General features: G+C 47.2%; 1 protein-coding gene across 2 annotated transcripts in view; it reads right to left on the reverse strand.

The window, feature by feature from the left end:
• The window catches only part of LOC144686830 (band 4.1-like protein 5), a 109,487-nt gene extending 96,897 nt beyond the window's left edge, over window positions 1-12,590 (reverse strand). For both annotated transcript variants that reach the window (XM_078552588.1, XM_078552589.1), the window contains exon 1: window positions 12,240-12,590. In XM_078552588.1, the coding sequence (XP_078408714.1) occupies window positions 12,240-12,419 (180 nt within the window). In that variant the 5' untranslated portion in view covers window positions 12,420-12,590. The remainder of the gene's footprint in view (window positions 1-12,239) is intronic.
• Between the last annotated feature and the right edge of the window lie 214 nt (window positions 12,591-12,804).

A 12,804-nucleotide genomic window follows, 5' to 3' on the forward strand; every position in this document is an offset into this window, starting at 1 on the left:
TCAATGCCCTTAGATTTACTCGAAAACATACAACCTTTGCTTCAATGTGACTATCCCAAGTTTAGATTGTGGAACAGTGTTAAACTTGGGATGATTAAAACAAGAGAGATTTAATAAAAGCAGAGCAGGCAAACAAAAAGCCTATTATTTAAACAGTGCTGTAAGTTTTAGCAAAGAGAGATTTAAGGAGACGTTCTTGGCCCTGTACAATTGATGGGCAGTTTTTTTTTTGTTACTAGAGTCTTGTTATTGGACACATTTAGTATTCTGGTACCAATATGCAATGGCAAAGAAAAAAAGTCACACTTAAGCCAACTTACTTTAATGTGCAACACCTGCCCGGATTCTCAGTGAGCAAAAGAACCAGAGGGGATGATAGCATAATGGTAAAAAGTAATCCAGGTCAATGCTCCAGAGACACTAGTTCAAATCACACCATCAGATATTTAATAAAACCTGGAACAAATAAATGCTAGGATCACTGATAGTGACCGTGAAACCACGAGATTGTCATAAAACCCCATGTGGTTCACTAATACAAGGAAATCTGCCATCCTTCTGCCTAACTTTTTTTCTTTATTCTTTTATAGGAGGTAGATGTTGCTGGCTTCCTAACAGCCCTTGAGCCAAGTGGCTTTCAGAGTTAAGAGCCAACCACATGGCTGTGGGACTGAAGTCACATGTAGGCCAGACTGGGTAAGGATGGCAAATTACCTTCCCTAAAAGGACATTAGTGAATCAGATGGGTTTTTACGACAAACAATGATAGGTTCATGGTCACCATTACTCAAATTAGCTTTCAATTGCAGATTTACTAAATTGAATTTATATTAAGTAGGATTGGTAAGACTTGAACCTGTGATCCCAGAGCATTTGCTTGGGTCTCTGGATTACTTGTCTAGTGATATTATCACTACACCACCGTCTCTCCAGATCCAGAGCCATGTGGTTGATTCGTAACTGTCCTCTGAAATGGCCTAACAAAGCACTCAGTTGTATCAAAGTGCGACGGATAGCATCGTGGGTATACCTATGCCACAGGAACTGCAGTGGCTGAAGAAGGTAGCTCACCACCGCCTCCTCAAAGGCAGTTGGGGATCGGCAATAAGTGCTGGCCAAGCAATTGATGCTCATAATCCCAAGAATGAACTTTAAAAAAAAACCCAGCAATAATCCCTTTTCTAAAGTTCAATCCACAGCCTATGTTGAGTTAACTGGTCTGAAAAGGGTGACTGCACAGCTAGTGGCCCTGGGTTTGAGGTGGTAAGGGTAAGGGAAACACACAACTCAGGCATCCCTGATTGCTATTCAGTGATCCCAAGCTGGAGGTGTGTAAATGTTGAGAAAATGAAATATTGAACTGAAATGTGAATTTCAGTTATTTCTTACGTCAAGAACAGCGACTTTGAGTGATCACCTCAGTATGCGGCCACTCGGCCCATCGTGCCTGTGCCAGCTCTTTGAAAGAGCTATCCGATAGTTCCACTCCCTTGCCCCTCCCAGATCACACTGCAAATTCTTCTTTTTAATTTAATTGCCTTTAGGAAATTATAAAATCTGCTTCCATTGGCCTTTCAGGCTGTACATTATAGATCATTACTGTGTGAAAAAGAAAAACATCATCTTGTCTCCAATTCTTTTGCCAATGACCTTGAATCTATGTTTTTCTGGTTACTGACCATCTGGCTGTGAAAACAGTTTCACCTTACTTACTCCATCAAAACCATTGATTTTTGAACTCCCCTATTCAAATCTTCCCTTAATCTTCTTTGCTCTAAAGAGAACGACCTCAGCATCTCCAGGCCTCTCCGTATTACCTAAAATCTCACATCCCTGGTACCAATTGCATCTGCATCCAGTCCAAGGCCTTGACATGCTTCTCAACTTGTGGTGGTCAGAATTGAACACTATACTCCAGCTGCGGCCTAATCAAGGAGCTACACAGGCTGCAAAAGTACTAAGTAAGAGCTTTATTTTGCCAGGTGTTGTATATTTGCCAGTTTGTTGTATATTTTAAATATTTCAAAGCAATGCAGAGATGACACTAGTTTCCAAGTGTACAACAGCTGTATTTACAGTGCTTAATATCTCTGCAATCACAAAATGTTTGCAATATGCTTATCTCAGCTCTAGCTTCTAGCAGATTCCGTTGTGTCTGTTTACTTTGCTCTGAGTCCACACCCAAGCTTAACCAATAAGCATAGACCAGTTACCAGACTTGCATAATCAAACACAGTTGCCAACAGTTGAATCACTGAACACCACAACAGGTAACTTGTTTGATTCGGCAAGGGAATTAAAAGGTATTACAGAGGTACATTGTGACAATACTCACATTACTACCAGCACAGTTGATGAACAGATCTACAACCTTAAAAAAAGACAAATAAATTTCAGGGGCAGGATAGATACATCTGAGGCGTTCTTTCAGGAGATAAGGAAGGAAATTGCAAGAACTCTGACACAAACCTTCCAGAAATCGATGAACATCGTAGAGCTTCCTGAGAACTACAGAAAGGCAGATGTTCTTCCCTTTATTAAAAAGTTGACCTGGGAAAGCAGACCAACAAGCATGGCATCCATTGTGTGTAACATTATGGAAACCCCAAAAGACATGGTCATGAGCATCTGAATAGAAGTAAAATCATTTGGATTCACCGAGGGGAGGTCTTGCTAACCCAATTTACTGACCTTCTTTAACAAGCTCCTTTGTGATACCTTTAGAGACATGGCTGTGGATGTGATATACTGTGAATACAACAAGGCTTTTGATACAGTTCCTCTGGAAAGGGTGGTAGAAAGCAGGAATGCCCAGAAATATTTTACAATTGATCTATCATTGGCTGTCCAATATAGAATTCAGAGTGGTGGTACAGAGATTATCAGTCTGGGAGAATGTTACCAAAGAGTTCTGTTACAGGAACTCTTATGTATATCATCTTCATAAATGATCTGGAGTCACTAGCACAATGGCTACATTTGCTCACGATACAACATCTTGTATTTATACAGGGCCCAAAGCCTTTGCAGTATCCAGTGCCATCAGCCATTTCTTGATATCACATGGAGTGAATCGAATTGGCTGAAGACTGGCATCTGTGATGCTGGGGACCTCTGGAAGAAGCCGAGATGGATCATCCACTCAGCACTTCTGGCTGAAGATTGCAGCAAATGCTTCAGCCTTATCTTTTGCACTGATGCGCTGGGCTCCTCCATCATTGAGGATGGGGATATTTGTGGAGCCACCTCCTGCAGTGAGTTGTTTAATCATCCACCACCATTCACAACTGGATGTGGCCGGACTGTAGAGCTTAGATCTGACCCATTGGTTGTGGGATCGCTTAGCTCTGTCTATCATTTGCTGCTTATGCTGTTTGGCGCGCATGTAGTCCTGTTATAGCTTCACCAGGTTGACACCTCATTTGAGGTATGCCTGGTGCTCCTCCTGGCATGCCCTCCTGCATTCTTCATTGAACCAGGGTTGATCCCCTGGCTTGTTGGTAATGGTAGAGTGGAGGATATGCCGGGCCATGAGGTTACAGATTGTGGTTGAATATAATTCTGCTGCTGCTGATGGCCCACAGCGTCTAAACAGTGTTGAGTTGCCACATCTATTCGAAATCTATCCTATTTAGCACAGTGGTAGTGCCACACAACACAGTGGAAGGTATCCTCAATGTGAAGGCGGGACTTCGTCTCCACAACTACTGTGCAGTGAACACTCCTACTGACACTGTCTTGGACAGATGCATCTGCAACAGGCAGGTTGGTGATGATAAGGTCCAGTATGTTTTTCCCACTTGTTGGTTCCCTCACCATCTGCCGCAGATCCAGTCTAACAGTCCTTTAGGACTCGGCCAGCTCAGTCAGTAGTGGTGCTACCGAACCAGACTTGGTGATGGACATTGAAGTCCCTCACCCAGAGTACATTCTGCACCCTTGCCACCCTAAGTGCATCCTCCAAGTGATGTTCAACACGGAGGAGCACTGATTCATCACCTGAGGGAGGGTGGTACATGGTAATCAGCAGGAGGTTTCCTTGCCCATGTTTAACCTGATGCCATGAGACTTCATGGGGTCCGGACTCGATGTTGAGGACTCCCAGGGCAACTCCCTCCTGACTGTGTACCACTGTGCTGTGTCTGTCCTGCCAGTGGGACAGGACATACCCAGGGATGGTGATGGTGGTGTCTGGGCCATCATCTGCAAGGTATGATTCTGTGAGGATGACTATGTCAGGCTGTTGCTTGACTAGTCTGTGAATCAGTTCTCCCAATTTTGGCACTAGCCCCCAGATGTTAGTAAGGACTTTGCAGGGTTGTCAGGGCTGAGATTGCCATTGTTGTTTCCGGTGCCTGGGTCGATGCCGGGTGATCCATCCAGTTTCCTTCCTTTTTTTGTGATTTTGTAGCAGTTTGATACAACTGAGTGACTTGCTAGGCCATTGCTGTGGATCTGGTGCCTGAAGCTAGACCAGGTAAAAAACAGGTAAAGGTTCCCTAAAGGACATTAGTGAACCAGACGGGTTTTTACAACAATTGACAATGCTTTCATGGTCATCATTAAACTTTTAATTCCAGACTTTTTTTCCCACCATGGCAGGATTCCAACCCGGGTCCCCAGAACATTACCCTGGGTCTCTGGATTACTAGTCCAGTGACAATATTCACTATGACATTGCTTCCCCAAATTGTAAAACATTCCAGGGCGCTTCACAGGAACATGAAATTTGACACTGAGCCACCTAAGGAGATTATTAGGGCGGATAACCACAGAGGTAGGAAAAGGTGGGCGAGGTCAAGAGGTTTAGGGAGAGAATTCCAGCTGGGGCAGCTAAAAAGCATGGCTGCCAATGGTGCAGCAATGAAAACTGTGAATTTGCAAGTGGGAAGAGAGTTGTGTGGCTGGAGGAGGTTACAGAGGTAGGAAGGTATGAGGTGATAGAGGGATTTAAAAACAAGGCTGAGATTTTTTTAAAGTCAAGGTACTGTCAAGCCAGGAGCAAAGTTAATGAAGGTGCTAGACTTCAAAGCTGAACAGAATAAATTAGTGGGATTCAAATATGCTTGTGAACAGGGCAGACAGGTGGTAGATGAAATTCAATGTAAAGAAATGCAAAGGGTTCCAAATGGGGTCAAAAATAATCCAGAAAGGGGCTTTTACTTAAATGGAAAGAAATAACATGCATGGAAAATGAAAGTGACCTGGAGGTCCTTTATTGTCAATGATAGTTGGCAATGAGTAAAGCGAATGAGATTAATATTGAGCCAAAATAATGATGTATTCTTCCACTTTATAAAGCGTTTGTGAGAGCATACTTAGAATTGGTCACTGCAGTACATAAAGGGTGTTCTCAAGTGCTGCAACAAATCTGTACAGAGCAAAGTCCCACAAATGACAAACAGTCAGTTTTATATAATGTTGATTTGAGGGTTAAACATTGACCAGCAGCATAAATCCACTGCTCTTTTTCCAATACTGCCATGGAACCTTCCACATCCACCTGAAATAGCAGACTGGGGCCTTAGCTTAGCATCTTATCCAACAGCTCTGACAATGCAGCACTCATTCATACTGGACTGATGTGTCACCCTAGTTTACGTGCTCACAGGATTAAGCCTACAACCTCCTGACAGAAAGAATAGTGCTACTGCAGAGCCAAGCATGACATCCAAGTAGCACAAATATTGAGGGGGCGAAAAGAAAAGAATGCAGAAAGGCCAGAACAACATCAAACAGAAAGAACTAAAGAAGGTATTAAATTCAAGGCACTAGTTCATGGAAGTAAAGAGGACAAATGACAAAAGCAAGCAACTTAATGTGTAGAATTTATATATTCACAGGGCAGCTAACTGGCAGTTTTATTCATGTTTGGAAAGCAAGGCCAGTATTTATTATCCATCCCTAAATACCCTTGAAAAGGTGGTGAGTAGCCTTCTTGAACTGCTGCAGTCCCTGTGGTGTAAGTGCACCCACAGTACTGTTAGGGAGGGTGTTCCATGATTTTGATAGTGAAGGAACGGTGATATAGTTCCAAGTCAGGTGACGTTGCCATGCTTCTGGTGCCCGTGTCCTAGGTGGTAGGGCCCACGGGTTTGGAAGGTGCTGTTGAAGGAGCCTTGGCGAGTTGCTGCAGTGCATCTGATAGATGACACACTGTTGCCACTGTGCATCGGTGGTGGAGGAAGTGAACGTTTAAGGTGGTGGATTGGACCCTAATAAGGCAGGCTGCTTTGTTTAGTAAACACATTAGCTGAACCTGTAATCTGATTAATTGGCAGTGGAAATTCATTGATAGCTTTAAGCCCAGCTGTAAAGTAATTTATTACACCAACAAATTGATTGGCGTACATTTATGATCTTCAAGTGAAAAGGAAACAAACACAATTAACCACTAATTTATTGCACTGATCATGAGTGCGACAGTTAGTCAAGTTATTGGTATGATTAACTACAAGTCAAGAAATCAGCTCTATGTAATTATGAATTTAAGTTGGAGAGAGAGCACCACAAAACAGCTCCGCATGTAAATCAAGCAGGTAGGGCCTCAAGAGGTAAGTAGCTGAACAATAGCAAGGCTAAATGCTACCAAAGTGGATTTATCAGATGACTAAAAGATAGGTGCACGAAGCTTAGATCCTCATCCGATTCATAACTAATGTGACCATGACTATGATATATTTACACATTTGGGTATTTGCAAATGCACAGAGCTAGTGCTGAAATAGTGCGACCATGTGTTGGAATAACTCATGAAAATAATGACAAATATGTATCGGACAATTTGAAAAAAAAACTTGCGTTTATAATCGTACCTTATTACATTTTCAGGATATTCCAAAGCACTTAGCCCATGAACTACTTTAGAAGTACAGTCACAGTTAGCAGATAGTGAGGTCCCACACTCAAAAAAGTGATGAATGAGTAGATCATGGCTATCATTTACAGTTTTATCAAAAGGGCATTGTCTTAAAGCACTTAGATTCACCAGGATGCTATCAGGGATATCAAACTATAGTTACGGGGAGAGACTTGAGATACTGGGACCATTTCCAATTTGAGCAGACCAGGTTGATAAGATGAAGAGGAAAAGACAAAATCTTCTGGTTGGACTGAGTGTTAGTGACAGTGACGTTATTGATTTAAAGAAAGTGAAGAGAGTTTGAGAAACTTCATTGCTCAGAGCTGTCAGAGCATGGAATTGGTTGAAGAGACCACCACTGCTTATATCAATGGAAAAATAAATAAACATTTGATGCAGAAAATGGGGCATGTGAGCAGGGCAGTGGGTTAGTTTTGGATTGCTCTAGCTAAAAGACAGCCTAAACATGATGGACTGAGTGGCCTCTTCCCAACTGCAAATCTTTATGGTTGTTCAACTTTTTTTGTGATGTTAGTTGAGGGAGGCCAATGAACTTCCTGCTCTTCTTCAAATAGTGTTGTGCGACTTTTTTTAAAAAAAAGCCTCAGCCTGAGCGAGCAGACAGGGCTGAAATTTAACCTCCCATCCAAAAGAAATGCCTCCAACAATGCAGCATGGAGGGAGTGTTAGCCAGCATTATACAACCTTCTAACTCAAGGGTGTGATTGATTAAAAAGATCTTGTCGTTATAACAGCTAATGTATTAAACTGGGAATTGCATGTAGCAAGACCAAGCATGCTTCATCTGAAGGGAAAAACAAATCACACTTTGCTCAACTGAATGCCTAGATTTCATTGTAACAAGCTATATTTCTTCAATACAAAAACAGAATTACCTGGAAAAACTCAGCAGGTCTGGCAGCATCGGTGGAGAAGAAATCAGTTAATGTTTCGAGTCCTCACGACCCTTCGGCAGAACTGAGTATAGTTAAGAGAGAGGTGAAATATAAGCTGGTCTAAGGTGGGGGGCGGGGGGAGAAGGGTCGTGAGGACTCGAAACGTTAACTGATTTCTTCTCCACCGATGCTGCCAGACCTGCTGAGTTTTTCCAGGTAATTCTGTTTTTGTTTTGGATTTCCAGCATCCGCAGTAGCTTTTAGCTTTTTGTTTTTATCTCTATATTTCTTCAATCATGTAAACCCCAGAGCAGACTGTCTATATGTGGTACAGGTCTGGCACACACCCAATTGCTACACCTAAGCCGTCTTCTGCTTTGCCTGGAGATCAAAAATGGACCTTGTCGACAGGAACATGATGTACAAGTCTCCAGACAAAAGGGGGAGAAAAACATCACCCTAATCGTGATGACCACCTTTGCATGCAGCTACATCAAGCTGTTCGGACACCCTCAGTACGCAAACACAAAGTGTTACTAAGTGCCTAGGTTGGACCTGTTCCCAGTGTTGCAAAGGATGGGTCTTGCCATGTTGCTGTAAAACACTCCATTCAGTTGGACATTGCTGTACCACCTGTTCCTCATGGAGCAATCTATGCAGAAAAACATCTTTGGCCACAATCCATCAAGCAGTGGTCAGGACATAATATCCTCAAAGTCCTGCAGGAAAAGGAGATCGTGAATCCTGTCGGATGGTCCCCTAAGCAGACTGTCAAAGTCATTTAGCAGAATGCCTCATTGCCAGAACTTTCAAACAATCATCGAGACGTAGCTGGGATGTTACTGAGAAAGGCCCTCCCATCAGATCCTTCCTGCACACCCGCAGTCACACCCACCTCTGCATGCTGCCCTCAACATGGCTGTGGTGAGGAAGAGACTATTGTCCTCTCCTCCTGAAACGTACCTTTGCCATTTCCAGTACAAAGAATTGTCCATGACCGATCTTTGTAGACTGGCACATTCCAAGATCCAGGACTATGTGCTGAGGGACGCACTAAAGCTTGGGGCAGCTGGCACAAAGACACTATAGGAAAAGATCGCAGTCTAAGGTCCTTCAGCCATAGTACACCAAGGGGCTGGAAACTGTGAAAAATCTCTCAGGCTGTATGTTCCACAGGTGGTGCAGTGGCTGTAAATCTTTATAGTTCTTTAATCTGTTTTTTGTGATGTTAGTTGAGAAAGGCCAATGAACTTCCTGCTCTTCCTCAAATAATCTCACGTGACTTTTTTTAAAACCTCTGAGCATAGGGGTGGGGCTAGAGAAGGTACAGATGGTGGCATAGTGATAATGTCACTGGACTAGTAAACCAAAGGCCCAGGCTAATGCCCTGAGATACACGGGTTCAAATCCCACCATGTCAACTGGTGGTATTCTAATTCAATTAATAAATAAAAATCTGGAATTGAAAGCTAGTCTTGGAGTGGTGTCATAAAACTAACATTGATTGTTGTAAAAAAAAAGCCTATCTGGTTCATGAATGTCCTTTAGGGAAGGAAACCCACTGTCCTTATCTGGTCTGGCCTACATGTGACTCCAGACCCATAGCAATGTGGTTGCTCAGACGGCATTTAAGAATCAACCACGCCACTCAGTTCAAAGGCAATTAGGGGTTGGCAAGAAATGCTGGGCCTTGCCAGTGACACCCAAATCCCGTGAAAGAGTGAAGTAAGTATAATGAATATTGTGACGGCCGTGATCTTTGCAGGCTAACTGTTTAGAGAGGCAATGGAAGAGGCAAGCAGAAAGGAAAAGCCCAGCTGGCCAAGAAGAGGGCCCAGAGATAAAAAAATAAAGAGGCAGGAAATCGTGCACCATTTCAGCCCCACTGTCTTTCTCTCAGAGACGGCCATGCCAGAGTGGGGCTCCTGAGACACACCAGGTGAAGTTTAACAAGGAGCTGACCACCATAGAGCAAACCAGCACCTTAAGAGACTGAAGGCTGCCACCACCCTCCATAAAATGAACATTGTAAATATAATGAACAGATGGTATTGGGAAAAAGATGATTTGTTTTGCATTTGACATATTGTACTTTTATAAATATTCTGAATAAAATATATTGGGGTGGGGAAGACTCAGAGCAAAGACTTGAGTGAAAAAAAATACACAGGACCTTAACTGAGAGGAGAAAAATAGCACAAAAAACTGTTTAAGACAATGAGATGCACAAGTTCATTTAATTCAACATTACTAGCACGGGCACAAGTCTCAAACCAAAATGTTAGCTACCTTTTCTCACAGACAATGAATAAGCTGCTGGCTTCATTCAACACTTTTCGGTTTTTATTTCACAATTCCAGTGTTCACATCATTTATTTTTTGGCTGACAAGTCAGTACACTAGTAGCCAATAAGGTCTTTAAAAAGGTTTTCAAAATAAAGCAGTTTGCCCCTCCATCCATGTCTATAGTGATACTATTAATGTGCATTTAGACTGGCGAATACTGATTGGGCTCAGAGCCTCAGCATTTGCCAGGGTTGGGGGGGTTGGGGGGGGCGGGGGGGTTGGGGGGGGGGGGGGGGGGGGGGGGGGCGGAGGGTGTGGGCGAGGAAGGTGTGGGCGAGGAGGGGAGATTGGGGGGAACGGGGCTGTGTGGGAGCGGGGGTGTGTGTGGGGGGGGTGGAATGGGGGTGTGTTGGGGGGGGGGCGGAACGGGGGTGTGTGGGGGGGGCGGAACGGGGGTGTGTGGGGGGGTGGCGGAACGGGGGTGTGGGGGGGTGGAGAACGGGGGTGTGGGGGGGTGGAGAACGGGGGTGTGGGGGGGTGGAGAACGGGGGGGTGGAGAACGGGGGTGTGGGGGGGTGGAGAACGGGGGTGTGGGGGGGGCGGAACGGGGGTGTGTGGGGGGGTGGCGGAACGGGGGTGTGGGGGGGTGGAGAACGGGGGTGTGGGGGGGTGGAGAACGGGGGTGTGGGGGGGTGGAGAACGGGGGTGTGGGGGGGTGGAGAACGGGGGTGTGGGGGGGTGGAGAACGGGGGTGTGGGGGGGTGGAGAACGGGGGTGTGGGGGGGTGGAGAACGGGGGTGTGGGGGGGTGGAGAACGGGGGTGTGGGGGGGTGGAGAACGGGGGTGTGGGGGGTGGAGAACGGGGGTGTGGGGGGTGGAGAACGGGGGTGTGGGGGGGGAACGGAGGTGTGGGGGGTATGAGGGGGGACTGGACGGGCGGGGTTGTTGGGGGGGACGTGTGGGGGGGGACTGGACGGTGGGAGGGGTGTGGGGGAGGTCTGGACTGGGGGGTGGTGGTAAGGGGATGGGGGGGTGGTGGTAAGGGGATAGGGGGGTGGTGGTAAGGGGATGGGGGGGTGGTGGTAAGGGGATGGGGGGGTGGTGGTAAGGGGATGGGGGTGGTGGTGGTAAGGGGATGGGGGGTTGGTAAGGGGATGGGGGGTGGTAAGCGGATGGGGGGGGGTGTAAGGAGATGGATGGGGGCGGGTGTAAGGGGATGGGGGGCGGGGGGTGTAAGGGGATGGGGGGGGCGGGGGGTGTAAGGGGATGGGGGGGGCGGGGGGTGTAAGGGGATGGGGGGGCGGGGGGTGTAAGGGGATGGGGGGGGCGGGGGGTGTAAGGGGATGGGGGGACGGGGGGTGTAAGGGGATGGAGGGGGCGGGGGGTGTAAGGGGATGGGGGGGCGGGGGGTGTAAGGGGATGGGGGGGCGGGGGGTGTAAGGGGATGGGGGGGGCGGGGGGTGTAAGGGGATGGGGGGGGCGGGGGGTGTAAGGGGATGGGGGGGGGCGGGGGGTGTAAGGGGATGGGGGGGGCGGGGGGTGTAAGGGGATGGGGGGGGCGGGGGGTGTAAGGGGATGGGGGGGGCGGGGGGTGTAAGGGGATGGGGGGGGCGGGGGGTGTAAGGGGATGGGGGGGGCGGGGGGTGTAAGGGGATGGGGGGGGCGGGGGGTGTAAGGGGATGGGGGGGGCGGGGGGTGTAAGGGGATGGGGATGGGGAGGGGGACAGGGGGTAGCCCCAGACATCGCCAACCCTCAGCTTCCTCCAACCACTAAAGCCTTATCTCGGAACGGGGAAAGAAGCAGGCTGTAAAAAAAAAAAGCCTCCTGCTACCCAACGTGTCCAGGTCATGAGTTACTGGGAATCACACACACACACACACACAATTGAAGAATCTTCACAATAGAAATTTTCAGTTAATGGAAGTTTGGCGCCTCCAAGGTTTTGCCTGTAAATATTGGAACAAGTTCAAATTAACCTGGTCGTCTTTCTCTCGCCTCGCCCCTCAACAAAAAGCAAGTCCCCAGCATTAATGTTGAGCGACCCTGCCTAACCAGTGTGGACCCCCCCAACCCCACCCCAATCCCCACCCCAATCCCCAGGAGATGTAAATCATCCAAACTGAGCTGAGAGGCACGGATTTAGCAGTGGAGGTTTGTTTTCCGTCCCGTATGTAAAGGAGAACACTGGTCTTACCGGCAAGTCGACGCTGACATCGCTGCCGTCCAGCAGCGAGACCCGGCAGGTGATGATGGACCGGGAGTCCCCGGCCGCTGGGATGTGAGTGCCTGATCTCTGCGCTTCCCTTCGCTTCTCCTTATCTGCGTGTCGGCGCACCGTGCGGCGCCCGAGTGTCCGCCGCAGGAATCCCAGCATCTCCTCCTCCTCCTCCTCCTGTTCGCTTGGAGGAGAGAGAGAGAGAGACGAGAGAAGGGAGAAGCAGATAAAAGGTAGCCGATCAGAGCCACAAAGTAACCAGCAGAGAGTGAGCGGACTCCAGGCGCGGATCAGTGGCAGAAACCGACATGAAACTGCGGCCAGCCGAAAGACACATGGAGTAAGGAGATTCCCTGCTCCTGAAATTAACCCAAATCCTCCCAGCTCACGAGCATGCGTCAATCCAGCCCAGGAAATGGCGTCAGCCTCCTCCAACCTGCAAGATTTATGGATTGGAGAAGGAATGCTTTTCCATTCATCTCTCAATCCCTCTGTTCAGCGAGCGAACAAACCCGCCCACAGCCATTGAGATGTCAAATCCCAA

This window comes from Cetorhinus maximus, chromosome 11, assembly GCF_964194155.1.
Source record: "Cetorhinus maximus chromosome 11, sCetMax3.hap1.1, whole genome shotgun sequence".
In the NCBI taxonomy this organism is placed as follows: domain Eukaryota; kingdom Metazoa; phylum Chordata; class Chondrichthyes; order Lamniformes; family Cetorhinidae; genus Cetorhinus; species Cetorhinus maximus.